At 37.4% G+C, this 24,258-nt stretch overlaps 1 protein-coding gene across 1 annotated transcript in view; it reads right to left on the reverse strand.

Annotated features, from left to right (window-relative positions):
• Positions 1-24,258, reverse strand: part of LOC109044739 (uncharacterized) — a 55,938-nt gene that overhangs the window by 12,309 nt on the left and 19,371 nt on the right. The window contains exons 11-22 of the mRNA XM_072305090.1: positions 23,869-23,985; positions 22,783-22,882; positions 20,918-21,046; positions 20,442-20,549; positions 19,364-19,552; positions 13,473-13,554; positions 12,907-13,048; positions 6,894-6,977; positions 5,119-5,393; positions 4,043-4,125; positions 2,989-3,165; positions 2,005-2,253 (exon numbers count right to left, since the gene is read on the reverse strand). Coding sequence (XP_072161191.1) covers positions 2,005-2,253; positions 2,989-3,165; positions 4,043-4,125; positions 5,119-5,393; positions 6,894-6,977; positions 12,907-13,048; positions 13,473-13,554; positions 19,364-19,552; positions 20,442-20,549; positions 20,918-21,046; positions 22,783-22,882; positions 23,869-23,985 — 1,735 coding nt within the window. The remainder of the gene's footprint in view (positions 1-2,004; positions 2,254-2,988; positions 3,166-4,042; positions 4,126-5,118; positions 5,394-6,893; positions 6,978-12,906; positions 13,049-13,472; positions 13,555-19,363; positions 19,553-20,441; positions 20,550-20,917; positions 21,047-22,782; positions 22,883-23,868; positions 23,986-24,258) is intronic.

Below are 24,258 nucleotides of genomic sequence, written 5' to 3' on the forward strand. Positions count from 1 at the left end.
TACCGAGTATTTATATTCTCCAAATTTCATAAAGCGTATCAGAAATTATAATAGTGCTGTTGCTTTTGCCTCTTTCTCTGTAAATCGAATTGATATTCCGGGTGATGGACCTTATTGCTTTAAAGTTCAAGGATCCATATATAGGTAAGTTTATTTAATATTTACCGTTACGTAACGTACTTTTTTCAGTTTCTCAGTCCGTCCCTCCCTCCTTCCCACCCCTTAACGCATCCGGAATGCAGCTGCATTCCCCGGAAACCAGAAAGCAGACTGAACATGGAAAAAACGAAGAAGAAAAAGCGGAAAAATTAGATGAAGTTAAAACAGGAGCAGAAAAAGAAGAAGAACCAGAAGGAACAGCTACTGAAGAAGAAAAAGAAGAAGCAAAAAAAGAAAAGACAAAAGGAGGAAAGAAGAAGAGCAAAGTTGTAGGAAATATAGGAAGAAAAGCAGGACAGAAATGGCAAAAGAAGAATCAACAATTTAATCGAAAAAAAAAGCAAAGTATTTAAAAAATAAAAAAAGATCTTCTTTAAAATTAGTTTGAAAACAAATGTAAAACCTAAAAAATAATTTTGTATGAAGATTAAAACAAAATTTTAGTTTAAAGTTTACTAAATAAAATTACAATTTTTGAAAACATTTGTTATATTTATTCTCTCAAAAAAATAATTAGACCCGATTCAAAGACAAAACAGAAAATTAAATGAAAATAAATAAAAAAAAAAAAAAAAAACATGTGAAAGTGAAAAGTGTACAGGAAAAATAAGGGGCTGCGAAGCAGCCCCATAAGCCCCTAGTAGGTTCTACTGCCAATTTTTACCAGGGTTTAAGAATACTTAGTAAGTGTAAAATATTGATAGTTATTCCACAATTATTTTCCTTTTAAAATTAACAATTTTTTGGTAGGGAGCCAAAACCATTTGTTACTCCGGGAGACTTTTTAAATAATTATGAAGAAGCAACATTTTAACAATACTGAAATTGCGCTGGTTCCTTTTTGTTGAATGCGATCCAAGAAACAGACTATAAAATAACAACCTGATTGGGGAAAGGCTGCAAAAAAGCAGAGGATAAGTAAAAAAAATTAAAATAAAAATGAATAATCCGGGACGTTTTGAAATGGATTGCAATTTCATTTTCAACCTGGGAAAAAAATAAATAAAAATGAGACGTCGATTTGCATTATTGCACGACCGACACTGATAACAAAGTAAACGGACTCGGTCAAGTACAGCATAAATCAAAGCAAGTAAAAACGAAGATTATCGTCGCGTGTACCGTAGTACCGCAAAGATACCCTTCTTTCTTCTTCTTAAAATCCTAAATTATTCATTCAAATTCAATCTAGTCATTAGGGATAGCTGGATTTCATCCACATTCCTCTTTTCCACTCCTATCTTCTAGCCATCACCTATAAAACTAATGACTAGACTTACAACTGATATCTCCACTGAGTATAGCCAGCCAATAGCGTATAAACTTGCTGTCTCGCCACTCGTGACGTCATCAAGTCTATAAAAGCTAGTGTTGCCCCTTTCTCATGGTCCTTTATCATCTGACCCGTACTTGTACGTAGGTGCCACTCTTGCCCTTATGGCACCTCCCTGAAAGTTTGACTCTTTTGTAATCCTACCTTGTCTAAATTTAAATTTACATCTTCCTTTCGGTCTCTTAAAATTCACTTTTCATTTCGCTCTCCTACATCAAACTTCAGTGTCTGTCACCTGTTTTCAGTCCGATTTTTCGGAAGCTAAAATTTTAACCCCGTCGCGATGTGCAGTGTGGTCAACTTTTGGAAATCTTCACTGAAAAGAAATCGTGAGATAAGTCGGTTTTCTAAAAACAAAATCTTATAATATTAGTTTTAAGATTAGCTTTAAGCTCAAGTTAACATCTATATAATTAATGCCCCGTAAGGGGCAGTACTACATTTTATTTAAAAAAAAAAAGTCGGTTTTCTTCCCTGAAAACGGTCCTTTTTATGATAAGAAATTATATTACCTCCAATTTGTATTCTACGATGGCTGCAATGACAAATGCAACACCGCACAAGGCTGCTCCGATGGTGATGTATTGCAGCGGCCTTTTTATGCCTACTTTTTTTAAGAGAGGATACAGCATGGTTTCATAGAGTGGAATGAAAATGAGGCAGAGGAGGGGGTTCAAAACACCCAACTGATCCGGTTTGATAGTGAACCAGTTGAATACGACACCATCCATTTGAGATGCCTGAAAAATCCAGCTGGAGCCCTGAAAAACCACCAAAAATAAGACACGTACGGGTGCTGTTTCTCTCAAAAATACTACGCTAACTTTTGTGTTTTTCAAATTATATTATTATAAGATAACTGGATTGTTCGCTCACATCATAAAATAATGAACGTTGAGCTAACAACTTAGATCCGTGTTACTGCAAGCAAAAAAAATCCAAGCGCCTTAATTTTTTGAATATGCAACACGCACTATAATGAAGCAAGAATCGGTCATTTCCAGCACTCAAAAAGTAAATATAAATATCTGACAACTTCATCACATTCGTCTCTTATTCGTCTTTATGCTTTTTAGATGAAAATGTGAAATAAATCAATAAAATTGAATAAAATAATAACATGCACTGGGTTTTCTTTTTCTTCATCCTCTTCTCCTGTTTTTACTTTCCGTGAGAAAAATCGAGTACAGTTAATTAGGAGAATCAGAGGCAGATCCAACAATTTGGCAACACCGGATTCCTTCGTTTAAACCTATATTAGATAATCGATTCTTGTTACAGCACCTGGCCCCTCCAAGTATCGATACATTTCCATATGTTTAAATGGAGAAAATAATGTTGCCAATTTGCTGGATCCGCCAAATCTGACTATATTCTCTCTGGTTGTTTTGCCTCGTAACTTTCTGAGAACTTATCAAGGAATTGAAATCCCGAGAGAAAAAAGGAGTAAATAAGTGTCGAATGACCTACATTGGCATGTAATTACAATGACCTACTTGTTGGTCGGCAAGGGCCATGTATATTACCACCGGAACATACATGACGATCACTCCAAGTGCCTCCTTCACGTCCTTAATCAGCTGTTGGTTAAATTCGCCCTCAGCGTACTCGAGCCAATGAGACGGTTTTTTGCCGTCGTCGTCTTTCGCGGACAATTTCTTCCTCAAAGCGCACTGTAACATCCATGAATAAATAAACTGAGTTGCATTTTGAAAGATTATATCTATAGCCTTTTTCCCCGTCCCCCCCCCCCTTCGTTCTTTCCTGTGAGAGAAAAAATTTACTAGATAAAATCCTTCCATTTACGTAATATTGTTTTTTGCAGTGAAAAACCTCTGTTTTCGAATTGAATCCAGCTGATTAGACGTGAAAATCTTGGATCAGGCCAGCGAGCCGATTATTGAAATTGATAGACAAAGCTATAGACAAAGATGACAAAAGGGGCATGGAGGGAACATATTGGTGGAAGCGGGTGGTTGCAATGGACAAAGGCTAAATATGAATAATGGTAAATACCATGGTATGCTAATGGTAATAGACTAACTAACGGCAACTCACGAGTAACCCGACAGCTAGTCAGTCATTTTCTCCTTTAGTCTATGAGAGCCACACATTTCACCAAATAGGATCGCTACATGCCCTCTATGTCTTCTTTGTCTATCAATTACAATAATCTGCCCCCAGGTCGTCTAAATACTATCTCTTAAATAACAATATTCATTTTCCTGCAGGTTAAAATGGAATATGACGTTTAATATTTCTCATATGAATTGCTTTTTCGGTTGGCAGCTCAGTATTTCTATCTTAAGACTTTTCGATGATAAAAGTTGAGAGATACGTAAGTCGATTTCAACGTTTCATGTTTTCCGTCGTTATTTTATTTTCAAAGAGAGGGGAGAATGCGTGCAGGCACTGTGACTTTTATTTTTCGCAAGGTTTTGAAATCGATTGTTTGATGTGATTTTGATTGAACCTTTCAATCAGCTGGACTCACTAATCACTCCATATTGTTTTCAAAATGTCTAAAACTAACCGGAAAAAATTACTCACGAAAATGCATTTCAAAGAATCCGCGAGGATGTTTCCCTCGGGTTTGCGCACTTTGTACCACGGCTTCCCGCAAATGAATAACACTGAAAAAATTGACAATTTTCATTAATTCCTGTTATTGAAAGTGACATTTAAAAAAAAAAAAATCTGATCCTCTCAAGGTTTTCGCAGTCGGAGACTCTTCCTATAAATAGTCTCCCGCCTTGCTATCTCTCGTGTGGTGGCCGATACATACGAAATTTAGATGAAGTACAACAAATACGATCTAAAACAAGAATCAGACGTCAAATCTAAAAATAAGGAAAAAAACTGATTCCAACCTAATTGAAAAACGGGGCAGACGTAGTCGGGTCTTGTTTTTTGGCTTTTACAAATACGTCCTAAAAAAAGAATCAGACGTCAAATTGAAAAAATAGGAAAAAAATCTACCGTCACCACAGCTGAAGATGGGAGAGACGTATTCGGGTCTCGTTTTTAACTTTTCTCCTAATTCTGAAATACCCCTCATCGACAGCATAAAGCGGAGCAGTGCGAGTTCACTTCTCGCGCCATCTCGCCTTCAGTTTTGCAGATGCAACACGGACATCCATCAAGCACGAATAGTTGTATCTCTGCGCCGTCATCAACACGCGTACTTTCCCTGCTCCAATTTGACATTTTGCTTTTTTCCATTTGTCTCCATTTCCATTTGTAATATGCCTCATGCCTCAAGGTCTACGTGAACAATCCAGCCGTAGATCAGAGAGACGTATTCGGGCCTCTCTCTTAACATTTCTTCCGAATCTAAGATACACCTCATTGGCAGCGCAGGAAGAGCGGGGCATTTCAAGTTCACGCCTCGCGCCTTCAATTTTCCAGAACACGGACATCCATTAAACGCGAATAGTTGTATCTCTGCGCTGTCATCAATGAGATGTCTATTATTTTTCAAATTTGAGTAACGTCAAGGTTATATTTTCTCAAAATATGCTATGATGTGTCCAAATCAACAATCATTTTGAAAAAAAATATCTTCCTTTACGTTTTAACCCCACGCAAATGTGATTCAATGGTTATGAATAAGTGATTTTTGTTACCAAGAGCGATGACCATAAGGAAGGCCGGAATGCCAAATGCGAGGGGGTAGCAGGTTGACTGGCCGAAACATTTGACGTCCTGCCGCAAGATGGGGCTGGTGAGCGCCGCAATGAGGCCGCCGACATTGTTGGTGAAATAAAATATCGAGAAGAATCGCTTCAATTCCTGCGCTTGCTGCGGCATCACGAATTGATCGCCCCCGAACGTGGCCACGCATGGTTTGATCCCGCCAACCCCGACAGCCAGCAGAAACAACCCCGTCAGGCATATTACTCTGCAAAAAAGGAAAAGTGAAAGTGATCGCAACGGTGTGAGAGAGAATGGTGTTTAAAATTTCTGAGAGGAGCCCCCCGGACATCCTTTCCGCCCCTCCAATTGGACGTATTTCTGCCAAACGGAACTATGTTCATTAGGACATGAGCCCTGAGACCCTTAAGAATGTATGCATATCAGGGCTCACGTCTTAATGCACATAGTTCCGTTTGGCAGAAATACGTCCAATGGACCACTAGACAAGGTACGAATTTAAGCAATCTGATACATGTTTCTTAACCAGAATTTCACGTAGAACACGATTCACACTACGAAAATTACCGAAATCAACTTCTAACGAAGATATTAACGTTTTTATTTCGCACTGATTACGAGGAATTTGAACTGCCCGCTCACAAGAAACTCAAAGCTCTACGTGAGTCAAATCGCGCACTACAACGGTTTCAGCAAGCTTCTCAATCGAGCAATGTTCATTTTCCACCATGTGTTGTTCAAACTATTGGTAATTTGCTATAGATGAGCCAAAGTGTCAAGATTGAAGTTGAAGATTTTTACATCGCAGAGACTGTCATGATAAACATTTAGCGCGCGATGTGAATCACGTAGAGCATTGAGTTTTCATGAGCGGGTGGTTTGAATTCACGCATCAAGAATCATTAAATATCTTCGTCAGGAGTTGATTTTGGTAATTTTCGTTGTGCGTATCGTGTTCTACGTGAAATTTTGGTTGAGAAACATGTATCAGAATGCTGAAATTCGTACCTTGTCTAGTGGTCCATTGAAGTGTCTGGATCCGCCTCCGGAGAGGAATTGAAAGCAATGGTGTATCAGAGGGTAACAGTGGTGACGGAGGGGTGGCCTGGCACTGTGTCAAACAGAGGATCATTTTCAAAGGACACTTTTTTCAATTAAATACTTCGAGAGGGCAGAAAGTAATCTTATTTCTTTAAACTTGATCAAAATTTTTAAAACTGTAAAATAAATTTTACGTGACAAATTTTACTTTTAAATATACTTTTGAATGAATAAAAATGATTAATTAAGACTAAAATCGCTAAAATTAAAAACTCAAATTTTCCTTACTCAATTTATTTATAGAATAAATTAAGTGAGGGAAGTTTGAGCGTACACTGGAAAAAAAAGAATCTTAAATTTGCCGCCAAGAAGTATTTCTTCTTAAATCAAGAATTTTTCTGGTTATTATAAGCTACTTTCTTGCTTAACCCAAGCACTATTTTTCTTGTATCAAGAAAAAGTCAGCTTAAAGCAAGAAAAAAAAAAATTATTGGCGGCAAATTCAAGAATCATCATGCTTGATCCAAGCTACTTTTTTTTCAGTGTAGAATAAATTAAGTAAAGGAAATTTGACTTTCCAATTTTAGCTTTTTCAGTTTTCATTTAAATGTACTTTTCTTGCTTTTTAGCCGTGTTTTATCATCATTTTAACTATGATTAATTATTTTTCTGCATTATTGATCAATATTTAGGACGGAATACGCACCTAGGATTGAATAACCATTCAGTCGCCGCCAACGCAATAGTTATGTTACCCACTCCATGAACCGCTGACATGTAAAGTAGTGTCCTGAAATCAATTTTTCTCTTTTAGTGATTCATGAGTCTCCTAGAAACAAAATAGGTTCTTAGAAAATGTACGATAGCACACACATGTCGATGGTGAAATCACCAAGCCACGTATTTCGGTTTGCGACGTTGCAGACTTCCTATCGCACTTCAAATTCTTCATAGAGAACTGCTGAATGTCCACTCTTAAAAACTTCCGTGATTTTTCTTCTCCGTGTGCAGCAAATTCTGAAAAAACTTCAAAAAATGATTTCGATTCCTCCTTCTTTAAAAAATAAAATGGAAACGGAGACTTTTACACCGCAAACGAGATACGTGGTTTGGTGGTTTCGTCGTTGACGTACCTTTCATAATAGTGTGAAGAGGAATAATTTTAATTCTTGGATGTGAAATTTTTTTCGTTGCCGATGCATCTCAAGGGATGTAGTAATCATCTAGGGATAAGTTCACACATCTAGCGGGGCGATTATTGCAATTGATGGAGAAAGCGATACACAAAGAAGACATAGGGAGTACGGAGCGATCTTATTGGTTGACATGGTTGGTTCTTATAGACTAGGGAAGAGAATAATGGACTAACCGTCGGGTCTTTGGTGGGTTGCAGTTAGTTAGTCCATTACCTACCTCCTATATCCATTGCCACCACCTGCTTCCACCAATAGGATCCCTCCAAATCCCTTTTGTCGTCTTTGTCTATAGCTTTGTCTATCAATTTCAATTATCGGCCCGCAGTTCCACCAACTTTCAGAAAATGATTCCCGCCCCCTAATCCAAAAAATCTGAGACAGCCCTACGATTTGCTCATGTCCGACGAAGAAGAAGGAAAATTAATAAAACAAAACTTTAATTTTAAATCGATCGATCAGGAAAAGGGTAGTCTATTCATCGAATGATGATTCGATAGCACGTTCTGAGAAATTGAAGATGGTGCGGAGTAGCCAGGAATGCCAGAATATTTCGAGGTATTCGATACTCCCATCGTGGTTGAAATTTAACTTTTAATGGCCCGACGATAATGATTCAGAGGAAATAATACCGGATAGCCTCATCTGTCTCATCTTACACTACCACGCGGTAAGCCCATGATCGAAAAAAAAAACCAAATATTCTGATCCGAACATATTTGAGTAAGACGTAATTTTTATTTTTTATTTTCTATTTGAAGTTTCTATTACTATTGTATTATTAATTATTATAGCATGAGGTAGAACGTTTAAAATCAATATTACTCTATTTTTTAAAAGCATAAGAGTAACGCATAACGCTTGAGACGCGAAGTGTTGGGAGGAGGAAGGGGGGGGGGGTTTACCGCGAGTTGAACAGGGGACGTAGCCCTCGAGTTGTTTATAAACAAATAACAGTGTTAACACCATACATCATTGTACTGTACCATCTTAATCAAATATCTGCTGATCTCTTAAAAATCACAAAAATCAGCGTGCACACGCTTCAGCCTCATTTTAAACTTTTTATTTTCGTGGTTGTCTCAAAAATCGGGGTTTCCACCGCTTGGGAACATTGACCCTTGGCCCATTTCTCATGGAAAACGCTCAGTTCGCGTAGCGTGATACGGACAATTGGTCCTCGACATTTTTTACTTTATCTGTTCGCTAGCGAGTAAATACTCGCGGGTGAGCAAATAAAAAACTAATACGATGACGCCAGAAACAATTAAAACGATCTGAGATATAATTAGAGAGCGTCCTCTGTCAACCGTACGTGTGAAATAATTATCTTTTCAAACATTAAGTAAACTTTAAAAATTGATGGAAAATTTCAGTTTAGCATCGATAGTTGTGAGTGCAAAAAAGACAGATACGCCATTCTTCATATTACATCGACTAGCCTCTTCAATTTCCTCATACTTCGTTAAAAGAAACAGAAAAGACATGGTAAGTGATGTATCAAACGAGGAAAAATCCAAAAAGCTTTTAGCTCGTTTGATACATCATCTACCAGGTCTTTAACACTTAGCCAGCCAAATGCGTCCTTCAAATGTAAGAACGGCAAATTTGTATAAGTTATTTATTTGATAATATTCTGCCAATAGCTGTGCAATACCTACACTTTTGTAAAAAATTTTGTGATTGATATCGGAGGTACAGTTTAAACTTTAAAAGAACGTTGATTATCCTCTTTGTGAAATTTAATTCCATTAGATAATCTACGTTTTAGAATACTGGTAGCTGGTATGATATATTTATATCCTAAACTTTCAAATGGATGTATTCATGCTAGAGGTGTCGTCAGCTAAGTTGACGGTTGTTTACTTTCGGTTTGCAGGCGTTTTGGCGTCACTACTATCCACGTGAAAACATCTGACTCTCAGAAGCAAGAACACAAGCTTAGATAAGTTTTTGAATACTTTCAAACCTTGTAACACTTTAATTTTTAGCCACTCAGAAATCACAACCACAAAAAAATCGCAAATCGTAACTAATAAGTAGTTTTTGGACGATACGATCATGGGACTGATGTTTTCAAGGTGGATAGTAGCGAACGCCGCTTTGTTCAGAGGCCCAAATTCGTCGTTGGCGCTTGCAAACCGAAAGTTAACAACCGTCAACTTGGCTGACGACAACTTTAAAGGAAGTAGGGATGGGTGGGAGAAATGGCCGTGCTCGTAAACGCTTTTAGAAACAATGTGAACGTGGGCGTGATGGCTTTTGGGAAAATGGAGATAGAAGAATTGACATTTAATCAAAAGGAACTAAGCGCTAAAAGACGCTAACTCGTGAGCCGTGGGCATATGACAAGAGCACTGTTGGCAGGGCTCATACTGAAGCTCCATAATCATCCTTAAATATTATAGTCGTCAACTAACGAGCACACCTCTTCTTTCCCTTCTGTCTCTGGTTTCCTCCAACATAAATACGTCCGAATGAATCTCCGCACTATTAAAAACACCAATGGTTCCATGCCATTGAAATTTCTTCAAGTGTATGTTTATTTGAGCTTACTTTTTTGAGTAGGTACTCATCCTACAGTCTAGCTTTGAAACTCACTTGGAAAATCACACGTGGTGATCTGAGTTTGTTTAGCAGAGACTCACGTTATAATTAAATTTCAAGGCTGCCTACCTCACAAAAATATTTTGAGGGTTTTAAAGAGGTCGGGTACCACTGTTGCCTTAAGCACAAGTTTTGAGGCATTTCGGTGGCTATATAGGTTAAAGAACGGAAATGAAATCCAATTTATTAGTAAAAACTGAGATATTCTTGATCTTTCATGATAATGTTTTTCATTCTGTGATGAAAGGTCTTGTGACGTGGAGCACAGGGCCGGATTTACCTACTTGCCGCCCATGGGCCGCCTGTATCTTGCCGCCTCCTTCTCTTTTATTTTGAAACATCAATGAAAACCATCAAGTGAACGTGCCAGCGGGGGAGGGGAGCACAAGAGGCGTTTACTCGTGTTGGTCACATTTTTTGGGAAAACCCTGTCAACACTACTAGCAAAATTTCAAAAACGAAATTTAAGTTTCGTAAACCTATCTCTTTGTGGACAAGGCCTTCCATTCATAAGAAATGAACAAAAAAATTATGAAAGAACAAACATGAATGTGGTTAAATGATTTTGACTTCCGCCGCGCCGCGCAGACCGCACCGTGCTCGGCGCAATGCGTGAAGCATTCCGACAGTCTTGTAGGTACTATGATTTTCACGCCGACCGCTGCTGAACGCATTGTGTTTGACGCAATGCGTGAAGTATTCATCCATTCTTGCAGGCGCTATCCATTTCACGCTGACCGCAGTGACCGCACTGTGTTTGATGCAATGCGTGAAGTATTCGTGCAGTCTTGTAGGCGCTAATATGTGTTAAATGCCGATCGATCGCCGCGCCGAGGACTTCTCCTTTTCATCTCAAGTCCTCGTCATCATTTCTCTCCAAGTCGCTCCAGGCCACTTTAACTACACTTGAAAGGAGCCAAAGAAACCATTGATTTATATGGACCACAAGGTCAATCGCTAGTGTCGTTACTTCTTTATGTCAGAATGACAACAAATTTATAAATCTTCCTTGTCAACCCAATAAACTAAAACCCGCCTCTTAGTTCCACGATTACTCGATACAACTACTTGCTTGAGGTGAAGAAATTACTTTAGGATTTCAACGGCTCGAGGAAGCAGTCCTGTGTTTTATTTTAGCTCTAGTACGGGCATATATGAGCTTAAATGTATGTTACCGTCTGATAGCGTTAAGGGTTAAGTAATCCCTCAAAATTGTGGCACCACCCCATTTTATTGGAAAGTACTTATTGACATTTCCAATTGATTTCGGTAGTACTGCAACTCAAGTTTGGGTAGTGCTGCAGCATTTCGGTTAGATCCTAATTTATTGGGGCACTACTACAATTGATTGAAAATGTCCAAGTTGGGACCCAACCCCTATTTCTTTTTTCTCCGTGGCTGGGTCCAAAAAGCAGACTTCTTCATGACAGGTATCACCCTGATATCAGCCTGATGATGCGAGGTTCCCGTCACTCTGAACTTGGATGAATGTTGAACTTCGAAGTGAGATCAGATAGCGTTGTGTATGTATACCTACATCAGACTTATTCACACTTTGATCAATATAGTTTCAGTTTAAACTGATTGACATTAGAGTGACTCACAGTCATTGGCGGATCCAGCAATTTGGCAACACCGGATTTCCTCCATTTAAAACCTATGGAAATGTATCGATTCTTGGAAGGGCCATTGCTCCGCCGAGAATCGATTATTTAGCATGAATTTAAATGGAGGAAATCCAGTGTTGCCAAATTGCTGGATCCGCCTCCGCTCACAGTTCTTCAGCTTTTTCATAATTACATATTTACTCTAAAGTATTTTATCTTCAAAAACGAAGTGCGGTGAATGGACTCCTGGACAAGGTGCGCATTTAAGCATTATGATACATATTTCCTCTTCAAAATTCCACGTAGAACACAATGTTTACAGCAAAAATTACTAGATGTAACTCTTAACATGGATATTAAATTTTTGGATACATGAATTCAAATTTTTCGCTCATAAAAAAACCGTAATCTACTTTCAGTCAAACTGTAGGTACACTCAAACGTCACCGTAACAGTCTTTGCAGGATGAGGATTAGGCAACCTAAAAAACGGCACTTCGGCTCAGTGTCAGCTATTGCGAGTTGTTTATACTTCGGAAAACGCAGGGCGGAGAAGGAACACTGATAATTGCAACCCGCCTAAACCATTTTGGTGCGCAATTTGATTAAGGTGATTCGATGGACGCCATATTTTGTGTCAGGACGGCATGCGATATATCGCATCAATTGGTTCCATTTTTTCAGCTGTTCGTCATTTTTCCTAATTTGAGATCGCAAATATCTGTTGTCAGGAGACTAAAGCACTCATTTACCAATTTTAACAAAGAAATTCAACGTAACAAAGGCGTGGTTTTCTTAGAGGAAAAATATCGCATACGATACTGATATCGAAACTGCACTCGAATGCGAAAAATATCGCATACGATACTGATATCGAAACTGCACTCGAATGCGATATTTTCTCTCTTAAAAAACCACGCCTTTATTACGTTGAATTTCTTTGTTAAAATTGGTATGTGAGTGCTTTAGTCTCCTGACAACAGAATTGCGATCTCAAATTTGGAGAAAAATTACGAGTAGGTAGCTGAAAAAATGGAACCAATTGATGCGATATATCCACGCCGTTCTGACACAAAATATGGCGTCCATCGAATCACCTTAAATTAGATCCCGGTTTTTCACGTGAGCGGGAATTTCAAATTTTTTGTAACCAATACTGAATAAATCCCTTAATATCCTAATAAGGAGTTGATTTCAGTAATTTAACTGTACAAATCGTGCTTTACATGAAATTTTGAAATGATACATGTATCAGAATGCTTGAACTCGTACCTTGTAAAGAGGTCCATTACATCAGTCAGGGTCTAGCTTACTTGAATTTGCCGATGTACGAATCTGCCAAGATAGCGCCGAAGATCGGGAAGAAGTAGCATAAAAAGAGGAGGGTGTGGAAAATGAGCCTTGCCTCATCTTCTGTGTAGTGTAAAGCATTTCGAAGGTACAGTACCAAAATAGCTGTAAAAAAAAGAGATAACTCAATTAGTCATAAATGTCAAGTATAGATGGTAACCAACACTTACAGATACGAAAAGGGGGAAAATATTGTTATTGCTTCAAACTTTACAGAAAAATGAATCGAAAACTACAGTCTCTGCTGCAACTAACTTTGCGTTTGGAGTGTTGTGATATATGATATCAAACTAGGGTCAAATATAAGCATTGAAAGATTACTCGTTTCCGCTCTTTGAAAATGTGATTAAATGAAAATGATATGTCATTATTCACTTTGAGAGTAATTAGTTTTCTTACTTCAGTTTTATAAAATATAGTTAAAATTACTACTATACATCATTATTCCGTTGAGCTAAAAACTCAATTTGTGGTCCTCACTTACGCAACGAAAATTATAGCGTCTTTATGAGAGTTTTTGATAACTTACCTCCTAAAGCATAGGCTGAATACCTTTCACAAAATTCATTCCCGATGATGAAGAATACTGATTTTGGATAGCTGAGCTGCTTCTGCCAAAATGCAAACAAAAGAGGATTTGGTAAATAATTTAAATGAAAATATAACGATGGCTTGCATCCCAAATGGTATATCTCAGTATACATGATGACACTTCATAACGAAGCAATTTTTGATGGAAGTAACACATTTAAGATGATTTGAAGTATTGTAATACACTTATTTGTATTAAATCTGTATCTTCATTTTTATACATCTCTGTATGGTGTCCATCCTTTCCTGGCAATGCTTTAGTTTTAATTTGTTTTCCTCTTCTTAAAGACATCCATAGGGTAGATTAATTGTCCTTAGATATCATAGGAATAGGAGCATTCATGCTCCAGGCTTTCCAAATTTTCACGGATTAAGGTCAAGCAGAATCTGTCTCTGCGGTCCGTTCCGTGAAAATTTATCGCCGCTAACGGGATTCGATCCCGGGACCTATTCTACCGTGCTAAGGAAAAACGCCGTATGAACCTCCGTCAGTTGCCAAATTTCCTTTTATTAAATTCGAATTTTTAGGAAAATTCATGAATATCTTCCGTTCAATTTTTCAGGGAATTTTCTCCGTAATTAGATCTAAGTTATCTGAAAATTTCAAAAGAAAATATTCACGACTGTGCTCAAAAATTGTCATTTATTTTAGGGAAGTTTGGCAACTCTCGAATGTTCATACGGCGTTTTTCCATAGCACGGCAGTATTGACCTAGGGTCAGACGCGCTAACAACTAGGCCAAATTGTCTTCTTATTTACGTTCACTGACACATATGGACTGCATTTTGCAATTTGGAACTATAATTCTGGCCCGGTTTAAAAACAACGTTTGTTCCATTAGTTTTCCTATGCACATAAGCGTTTTTTCAGATGAGCCAGAATTTATAGCTCCAAATTGCAAAATGCAGTCCATATTAGGTTCATTGTAGGCTCATTGCGGCGTTGCCAGTTTTACGTTCGGTGTACTTTATCCAACGAGGCTCGCATAATGTACATAGTTTCGTTCATAGTTCATATCCTCTGCGATTTTTTGCTCAGTTTACTCAATGTATCGTACATATTTATGCTAAAAGGAACTATGTTCCACACAAAACCCTATGCACATAGTTCCTTTTAGCATACACTGAAAAAAAATTCTCGGCGTTTTTACCAAGGTCCGTTGGTACCTTACCATCTCACTTTTTTACCAATTATTGGTAATTTTACCAAGACAGATTGGTAGGCTTACCTAAAAACCGCCATTTTTACTGTTTGTTTTTCAGGTAAGAATACCACTTTTATTGGTAATCAATTCCCGGTTACTTTGCCATTTTATCTCGGTAATTCTACCACAGTCGATAGAAAATATTGGCGTTTTTACCAAGGTCCAGTAAAATTGCCGAGAAAGTGCAATAATTTTACCGAGATTTCTCGGTCAAATTACCAATTCCATAAATGGTAATTTTACCAAGAAAAAATTGGGACCAAACAGAACCCTGAATTCTCGGTAATTTTACCCTTTTCTTAGTAAATACACCAAGATTTTTTTTTCAGTGTATATCCTCTGCGATTTTTTGCTCAGTTTACTGAATGTATCGTACATATTTATGCTAAAAGGAACTATGTTGCACGCAAACGCTATGCACATAGTTCCTTTTAGCATAAATGCGTTCTATCGGGTGGAGATGCTGAGCGGTAACGAGCAGACATTTTTGGATACGCATCGCGCGAGGAACCAGGCGGTGAGGGGCACTCAAATTTAAAACACTTGAATCAGTTGTTTTCATAAGGGACCAGGTTCATTCCCTCGATGAGCCTTGTTTAGCATGTTCTTTTATGGAAGCTAAGGCTCATGCAACGATAGACTTGTTCCCTTTTAAAAACGACTGATTCACTCGGAAAATTCCGACTAAGTTTGAGTGGCGAGCGCACGTGTGAACTGAGTGATGCATTGATTTATTTCTCCACATCCAAAACACCGACTCAAAAGTTGTGTTCGGTGTGATTTTAATTCTCGTTTTCCTGCTCGAAATGCGACTTACCTCAATGACTACACGGAAAAAAATTAAATGTTGATTTAGCATTTATACTGTTAAAAATATGTCCGACAAGTTTCAAATGCTGATTTTACAATACAAAAATGATAACATAACATTGTAATTTGTACGTTTTGCAGTGGGCGTAGTTACGTTAGCATTTGTTTAACAAATGCTAACGTAACTACGCCCACTGCAAAACGTAACAAATGCTAACGTAACTACGCCCACTGCAAAACGTACAAATTAAAATGTTATGTTAGCATTTTTGTATTGTAAAATCAGCATTTGAAACTTGTCGGACATATTTTTAACAGTATAAATGCTAAATCAACATTTAATTTCTTTCCGTGTGCAAATTCATTTTGCTACTGAACTTTGGGACGCTTAAAAATAAGGTGTTTTACAGAGGCCATAATTTCCTTTTAACAAACGAAGGTTTTACCTCGGAAACATTAATAAAACAATGTCCTCCTTGAGCCAAGAGGTGACGCCTAAAATCGCGACAAAAAAATACGGCTCTCATTGTATTCATATGCAAAATGGAAGCGGTGCAAGCATTTACTATTTTTTTTATTTTAAAACAAATTTGTCCCTCAAATATTTTTTTGACTTACGGGTGGTTGAATGTAATTGGATCAGCTTCCAGTGGGATTATCTGATGATTAGGTAACGATAATGGGACAAAATAAAAAAAAAGATCAGAATCTTGTTAAAAAATGAAAAACAAAAAGAGCGTCTAAGAGAAGATGCGAGAATTTTGGCAATATTTTATACCAGAAGTTTAAAATGTAGGAAACGGTTTAACATTAAAGATTTCAAAGATTAAAAACTCCTTTTTATTAGGAAACGGCATGACAGGTAACAAAGCTCTTATTCCATTTGATAATTGACAACGTTTGTCCAAAAATAAGGTAAGGGCAAGGAGTACCCCTAAAAGAAGCTGTCTCTAAGATGAAACCACATATCGACGGTGAAACTACCAAACCACGTATCTCGGTTTGCGACGTCGCAGACTTCCTGTCATACTTTATTTTTTAAATGAAAAACTACTTAACATCCAGTCTTGAAAAATTCTGTGATTTTTCCTCTTTGTGCGGAGAAAATTCCGTGAAAATTTCAAGGAATGATATTGATTTGGTCTACCTCAAAAAAAATATAATGTGAGCTTAGATTTTTAAACACCGCAAACGAGATACGTGGTTTGGTAGTTTCACCGTCGATATGTCCATATGAATGCTCATATTTATATTGACGAAAAAGATGGTTCTCTTCTTAAAACTTTTAACTCAACAAAAGCACGTAATCAAAAAAAAAAAATCCTTTTGAAAAATTAAATATTCCTTTCCCCCTCTTACTTTCTTCAAGTCTCGATGGAGTACAAATCTAGCGCCGCAACCTGACATACCTGCAGTTGGACCACATTTTTAAAAAAGGGAGTAGTAATTTCTGCTCATTTTACAAATTACTGCGCGTGTTCCATGAAATTCCATAAAAAGATATGTGATGACTGTAGGTACATTAGCCAAAAACAGCAAAATACAATCCCTTATGAAAGCAAAAATATAGTCCAGTGGAAGGGATCAAAGCTGAATCCTGCTACTCGAGAATTCACATAGGTACGACTTTCAGCCTAATGATTTCATGGACTTTAGAGGAACATGCCTAGGGCAGTTTGCAAGAAAAATCTTGGCACAAAAATTTAGAAGACTAATTGAAAGCTACATACTAATTCCTCATACTTTTTGCCTCCAGTGCGCGCTTAACAATGATGTTAAAAAGTCACAAACAAATATATAAATGGCTATGTTCTGTTGTACATAGTATTATTTGACCTAATAATCTCTTCAAATTTTAAAAATTACCTCCGGAAAAGTTTGCAATATCAATTTCAAGACATAAAATAAGTATATCCATCAAAAGATAATTAATAATACCTCAGACTTTGTCTCCACTTGCGCATACTTGGCATTCATACTGATGTGCAGAAATCACAGCCACACGATAAAGCCCCCCGTGTCAAAAGCACATCTACGTGCTTTAATAAAGAAACTAAACACTAAAGTAAGTGAACTCCGATAAGAGTCAATCGTCAACGTAAAGGGACTCTGAGAGGAGAAGGAGACTTCTCTCTACTGCTGATAGAGGTAGAAAAAGACCCATGAAAGAGGGTCCAAGGAAGAGGGAATGAGGTAAATTTAATGAGAGAGAAATTAGCTAAAAAATAATTGAGGTTCTCGTTGGAAGAGAAGGATGGAGGAGGAAGAAAAATAATGTAAATAAATAGAAAGAGAGAAGCTTTGCAATGATGAAAAATCGATAAAGAGTTAAGTTACGCCTAAGCTTGAACATCTTATTGCGAACCGGTGAACATGATTGACAAGATCTTCGACGCTCCCTAAATAAATGTATAAATGTCAAGTGGTGACCACTTATGGGAAATGCTGCGAAGAGATAATAAGAAGCGGTTGTCGATAAAGTGATAAAGTGATTGAGCAATCGGCACGTGATGCTAATGACCTTTATGAGCGGAACACAAGTTATTGGGAAAAATTTCTTTCAAGACTAAGTTTAAAATCCGTGTGTCAGGATTCTCCTAGCTGAAATAAACTTAGATCTTGATTTTAATCACGGATTTTTGAGTGGTTTCAGCTCGTTTTATTCATATGATTGTTTCAAAAGGAGCCATTGTTTTCCCAAATGAAGATGAAGTTGCATCACGTCCAAAAAAAAAAAAAAAATAGCTCGGGCAATTGCGTGATTTTTGAGGAATACGACTTACTTATATTGCCTTCAATACAAACAGATAAAAACAAATATTGTTAGGAAATCAAAATTTTACGGTCACTTACTTCTATTTTTTCCTCAAAAACTGATAAGTACAAATTCCGGAGAAGAAAATAAAAGCAAAGAGTAACACATCGTATACGAAACTTGAATCATTTGTTTATTGAGAATTCTTTCAAACTTTGGATCAGCCTCAAAAATTCAAAAATTACCCTTTTAATATCGATACATGGCGTACTTTCATCTTAAAATTGCAACTTATAAATCCTGCCTCGACTTGATCTGGCCTTCCCGGATACACCCCTCTCCAAAATTGTATCTAATTCATTTTCAAAATAAGAACTGACATTAGAGGATATAACTACTGATGTGTTCTTTGCACCCTTATCACATCTTTCCTCATACTTTAATGTTTTTATTTCTCGCCGCTAACTTCACTTCGACAGGTACATTTTTTTTCTCTTAAAGAGAATCTAATCTCGAGCTAACTGGAAGGTAATCGGTGATTTGCACCGAAATACAACCAGCGACGTGGCATGCTTTGCGATTTATCGATTGATCTGCCATTTAAATCTAACGAGAATGATCGATAAACCGGAAGTTCGCAACGAAAACCTTAATAATCGATTCTTTACCACAGCTTTAAATGAGAATTTATCAATAATCGACCATTTAAGCCTCGCCACATAAAAAAACTGCGGCCTTCAATTCTGAAGCCTCAAAGCGTCAGCAATGACCTCTCAATTCGTTTGTAATTTGTCCTTGTAATAAGAATTTTATGTTGCCCCCATCTTTAGGTTCTTTTCTATCTTGGAAGTCCTCTCCTGAGCATATTGCCGCCGTTGTATTTCCGGTTTGCAGTTCAACCGACCCACTTTCGCCGTTTCCGGTTTCAGAAGTGACGTTTCCGGTTTCAGATGCAACATTTCCGGTGTCTTCAACACTGGTTCCCTCCGCTGGTGCTTCTCTGTCTTGGAAGCCCCCTCCTCCCCGCAAATCGTCCTCATGATTTTGAGTTCGTTGTACCTTTGGCATGCTTCCGCTTTCGTCATTTGCAATTACACGGGCTACTCGTCTATCGTTGATTTCCGGTGACACATCACTTTGTGACGGCGCATTGTTTCCGGTCTCTCTGTACTTGTATCGAGCAGATAGTATAAGAAGGAGAACGATATCCAAAAACATGAGTCCAGCGTAGAACAAGAATTGGAAGGTCTGTAACATTTGACACAATTTTTCAAATTACATATTTCGGTCAACGCAGGTTTGTTTCGCGGAGATAAAATTTTGATTAAAGTTGGCTGCAGGTGCTTAAACACAAAGCCATTAAATAGCAGAAAAAAAATTTGATTGCATGCGTGAAACCAGAGACAAGAGATCCTCCTTCTTGACAATGGTGGAAGCTTTTAATTTTGAAAATCTGATATTAGACTATTGACCTACCTTCTTGATGGACGATCATTACGGAGAAAAATCTTTGGTTTATAAACCAATCAGTGGTTCATATGGAACACCACTAATAGTGGTGAAGGCAACATATATCAACCATTCTCCCGATTTCTAAACCAGGTAAGGACAGAACCAAACCCACAAGTTACAGGCCTATCTCCCTTACCTCTGCTACCTTATGTAAATTATATGAGCGCATGGTCAATAGAAGATTGACATGGACCCTCGATCGTAATAGTATACCTTGGTTATGGTATATTATGTATATACCATACTATGGCACGAGCCACCACAGTTTGGTTCACAGACCGATAATCATTAGTTCATACAACTATTAATGATGTTCTGTATGAACCACTAATTGGTTCATAAGCCATAGCTTCTTCTCAGTGAACAGCATATTGGGAGTTTCGTTTTGCAAAAAAAACCGAAGTTTGGGAAATTTGTTTGGCTCATATTGTCTCCCAAGGCTCATCATCCACCTAGTAGGTAAGCTGAATGTTTTGCAACATTAAAAAAGGACTTCGGTTTTCTTTCCTTTAAAACTAAGATTTTGAATGTAGGTGTTGAAGTCTAAGGAGTCTGAATTTTTTTGTAATGAGCGTCATGCATCTATGAATATTTTTATTCCGTAAAATTTTAGTAATAAACTTGCCTGTCTGTGGAAGAACCTAGTTTTCGTCACAAAGACTACAATCATACCACCAAAGGAGATCGTCATTTGGAAAATTGAAGTCATTATGGATTTCATCCTTTCAGGAGCCTGCAAAAATTAAAAAGTAATCTCATGTAACATCCGACAAAAAACCTGAATGAGTATCCTACATTCATACATACGTCAACTGGACCGAGTTTATCAGAAAGGAACCAACCCACATTTTCGACAAAATTGAGTTAAGAGTGTTTTCCAGTTCTACTTGTCGTATCTCCTGCCAAAAACTGAAAGTCGAAAAACAGAAATCAGTCGGGAAAAGAGGGGTTAAAATTTATTTTCTACAACGAGCTTTATGCAGGTTTAAAACTTCAAAGGTCTTATCCTCAGTTTCAACTGAATGTAGAACGGTTCCTTTCTGATGAACTCGGTTCAAGTGTTCCCTATTAGTCTAGTGCATACATATTAATAACACACACCTGAGTGAAAGCGAATGATATGTAGGAGATGACAAACAATATCTCAGCCATTGCGATGACGACTGCTTGGGGTATTGCCCACAGGATGTGTAGCGCTGCTGGAGGAGTAACTATATGCAGGCTGCCTATCTGTAGTGCAAAGTGAAAAAAAATGAAAATTCAACGAATGAGATCGAACTAATAGCGTATTCCTGTCCAAAGTGCACGAATACATTACAATCATGTTAATACTGATGTGATTAAACTGTACGCAAAGTTCCAAATTTAATTCGATTTTTGGTGCTCTAATTTTGTCTTTAATTTTGAATTGTTTACATGCTGTTTTTTAATACGAAGAGCTTTAAGAGCATTTAAAGAACCCCCCCCCCCCCTAATTAATCGTTTTGCAAAGCCAGATTTAACCCAATGGTAGTGGCAAAAAATGTATTCTTCATCTCTTCGGCATTTATACTATTATATATAAAGTCTCCTTTTCTTTGTGCAAATAAGTACAGCAAACCTCGGGCGTAAAAGACCCTCATCAGACCACGGTTTATGGGTCAGCCCTTACGTTAAACATCTCTCACTGCCGCACAGTGGATCGAGTCAACAGGAGAGGTCAGACAAAATTTGGAGACTTTAAACGCTTATGACTCTGTTTATACAAAACTTTGAGGTTCTAAAAGTGGTTCCATTGGTTTTTTCGCGAAATTTTCTTCTCTAATCACCCCTTGAAATTTAAAATGTGACGAAATAAACATTAAGATTTGCAGTTTTATTAAAAAAATTCATGTCCGATCTCTCTGATTGACTCATCCACTGTGCGCCGCCTTTCAGCCGTGCAGCTTCCAAGGCGCCCATAGCGGTTCTACTATGACGTCAGCAGACGCCTATTGTTCCAGAACAGCGCAGCGTGCAGTCATTCCAGTGCGCAATGTAGGTTCTAATTTGCGTCTACGGAAAGAGCGAATGAGCCTCACACCGAGTAGTAAATGAAATTACAAAATACATGAAGCTTAGTTGAAGCGTTTGCTTCGAAAAAACTCGATAGGATTAAGCGAATGGAAATTCCATGTAATTTAAGAGCAGACGCGGAAAAGCACTAATATCCTCGTATTAGAGAGGCGCTCGTCTGTTTTCTATATGTATGCGCGTTCTTAAGTTCCCCGAGGAAGATGAGCACTGATGAGATAAAAGAACTTGCTCACCATAATTTCAACTATCAATTTTGAGAAAACTACACTACCGCTAAAAAAACATATTATAGAAGAACGATTATCGTCCTCGGTGCTTTGCAATCAGAAGCATTGAAGAAGTCACATAGAAAATTAATTGATTCTAAATATGTTTGGTCACTCTCCGCCATCTTGTTATTGAGCTGATGCGTCGTTTGAACGCATTGCCACTAGTGCCCTAGAATTCTAGAGATAGGTTGAAATTAAAAAGTGATACCTGTGGGCTGAGCGCTTAAAAGTGATTTTTAGAGGCACGAGCACCTTCTACTTTCTCGCTCCCCTAGTTTTCATTTTTTTATCATTTAAAATTAGATAGATAGGCATAGGAATCATTTTTCCCCCTCAAAAAGTGTCCGAAAAATGAAATCTTCCGAAATCTTGAAATTTTGAGCTGCAACTTGCGGTATTAAAATTAGAGTACCTTTAACTCAAGACTGCATTTTTGTAAATTGAAAATTGCAAGCTGTAATAACTCAGATTCTGTTCGACATTTTTCTCCTTTTTTGTGTTAGAGTGATCGTAAAAATCCTCAATGCAGCAGTTGAAGTGACATCATTTCGGATAGTTTGGCACCAAAATTCATCAAATGAATGCGTTGTAATTTCATTTTGAAAAAATAATAATAATAAGTAAATTGAGAAAAAAACTTACAAGTTTGGAGTCAATCTCTTGCAAAACGAATGTATAAACTCCTCCAGTCTCAATTAGGAGCTCAGGAAACACAATTTTATTTTCATACTTGGCTTCATATCTGAAAATTTATGTGTTGAAAACTGTGATTAAAATGCTTGGTCTAGATTTTCTGGAATTGGCATTTTGAATCTTGGAAAATTTATTGTAATGTCCCCATTTATTGTAATGATTAGTGATGAAATTATTGAGTACATTTTCTGAAATTTTTCGCTCAGAATATTGAATTTATTTATGCTAAAAGGAACTGTGCATTGGATTTGCGTAAAATTTAGTTCTTTTTAGCAGAAATACTTTGAATTACAAAGAGTATTTAGAAAAATTACAGCAAATGACATTCATTTGCTTTTATTACAATGGATGAAACGTCAGCGGAAATTCTGAGACACCGTAACAGAGAAAAGTTCTCCTTGCACTCCGTGCAATGTGCTGCAGTCAGTTTTTGATGCCACGTAAATTTCCTTCAAAAGAATGAGCATGCGATTTATACACCATATACGTAGTATGAGTTGCATAACCGACGTTTTGAAGGAAACCAATTTTACTTCCATTACAATGTAGTGGTGCGGATCGAATGAGGAGAGGAAAATGAATTTAAGTGTGACCGTCAATGTGTACTGAGTCCACGGATAAAAAACTTTCAGTGGAGCGATTATTCTGGAGTTAGATCGTAAAATCAGATTTTCAGCTTTCGACAGAGCACTGTTTCCAGTGTCTTAAAGAATATGGTGAAAGCTATGCATTAGTTAGTATTGGTGATAGGAGAGAATGTAAAGTTGTATCATAATGTGGCATTGTTGTGCTCAAAACATGGTGGACTCAAATTGGTATTGTTTTTCCTCAAAAATAGATTTGTGGATATGTTCGTAAACGAGCAGAAGGTTCAGGCGTAACGGATAAAAAATGGCCTACAATTGGCCAAAAATGACCAAATATGGCCAATTAAAGCCAATGTTAGTCCAGCAGGGCTAATACGACCGAATAGTATACCATATTGAGCAGTTTAATATACCTTTTATTCTCTCCTGATTTTTTACCAACACTTACTTGCCAGGGTCAATCTCGCATAAGCTTGTAACAAGATCAGTCTTCCTCAACGGGAAATTGAACTCATTTCCATACTGATTCTTCAAGAAAAGATGACCGTCAAGGTTATGCGTTACCCTGAAAATATCAGTAAAGGCGTATAAGCTATTTTGTTGTTCTCATTTTTTACATGCTTGAAATTACTCACGGAAATGAATGCTAATTTCCAACAGCGATAATGAATACGAGAAGATAGATTAAAATCAAAATACTTTGGCAAGTATGAAAAATGGATCTATGGGTCATAGGTGTCCCTGTAATCGACAGAACAATGGAACATTTAAAACGTAGATCCTGTCACGGGAAAACTTAATAACGTATTTAGTGAGTATTTGCAACATTAAAAATTCC

This window comes from Bemisia tabaci, chromosome 10 (genome assembly GCF_918797505.1).
Source record: "Bemisia tabaci chromosome 10, PGI_BMITA_v3".
NCBI classification, from domain to species: domain Eukaryota; kingdom Metazoa; phylum Arthropoda; class Insecta; order Hemiptera; family Aleyrodidae; genus Bemisia; species Bemisia tabaci.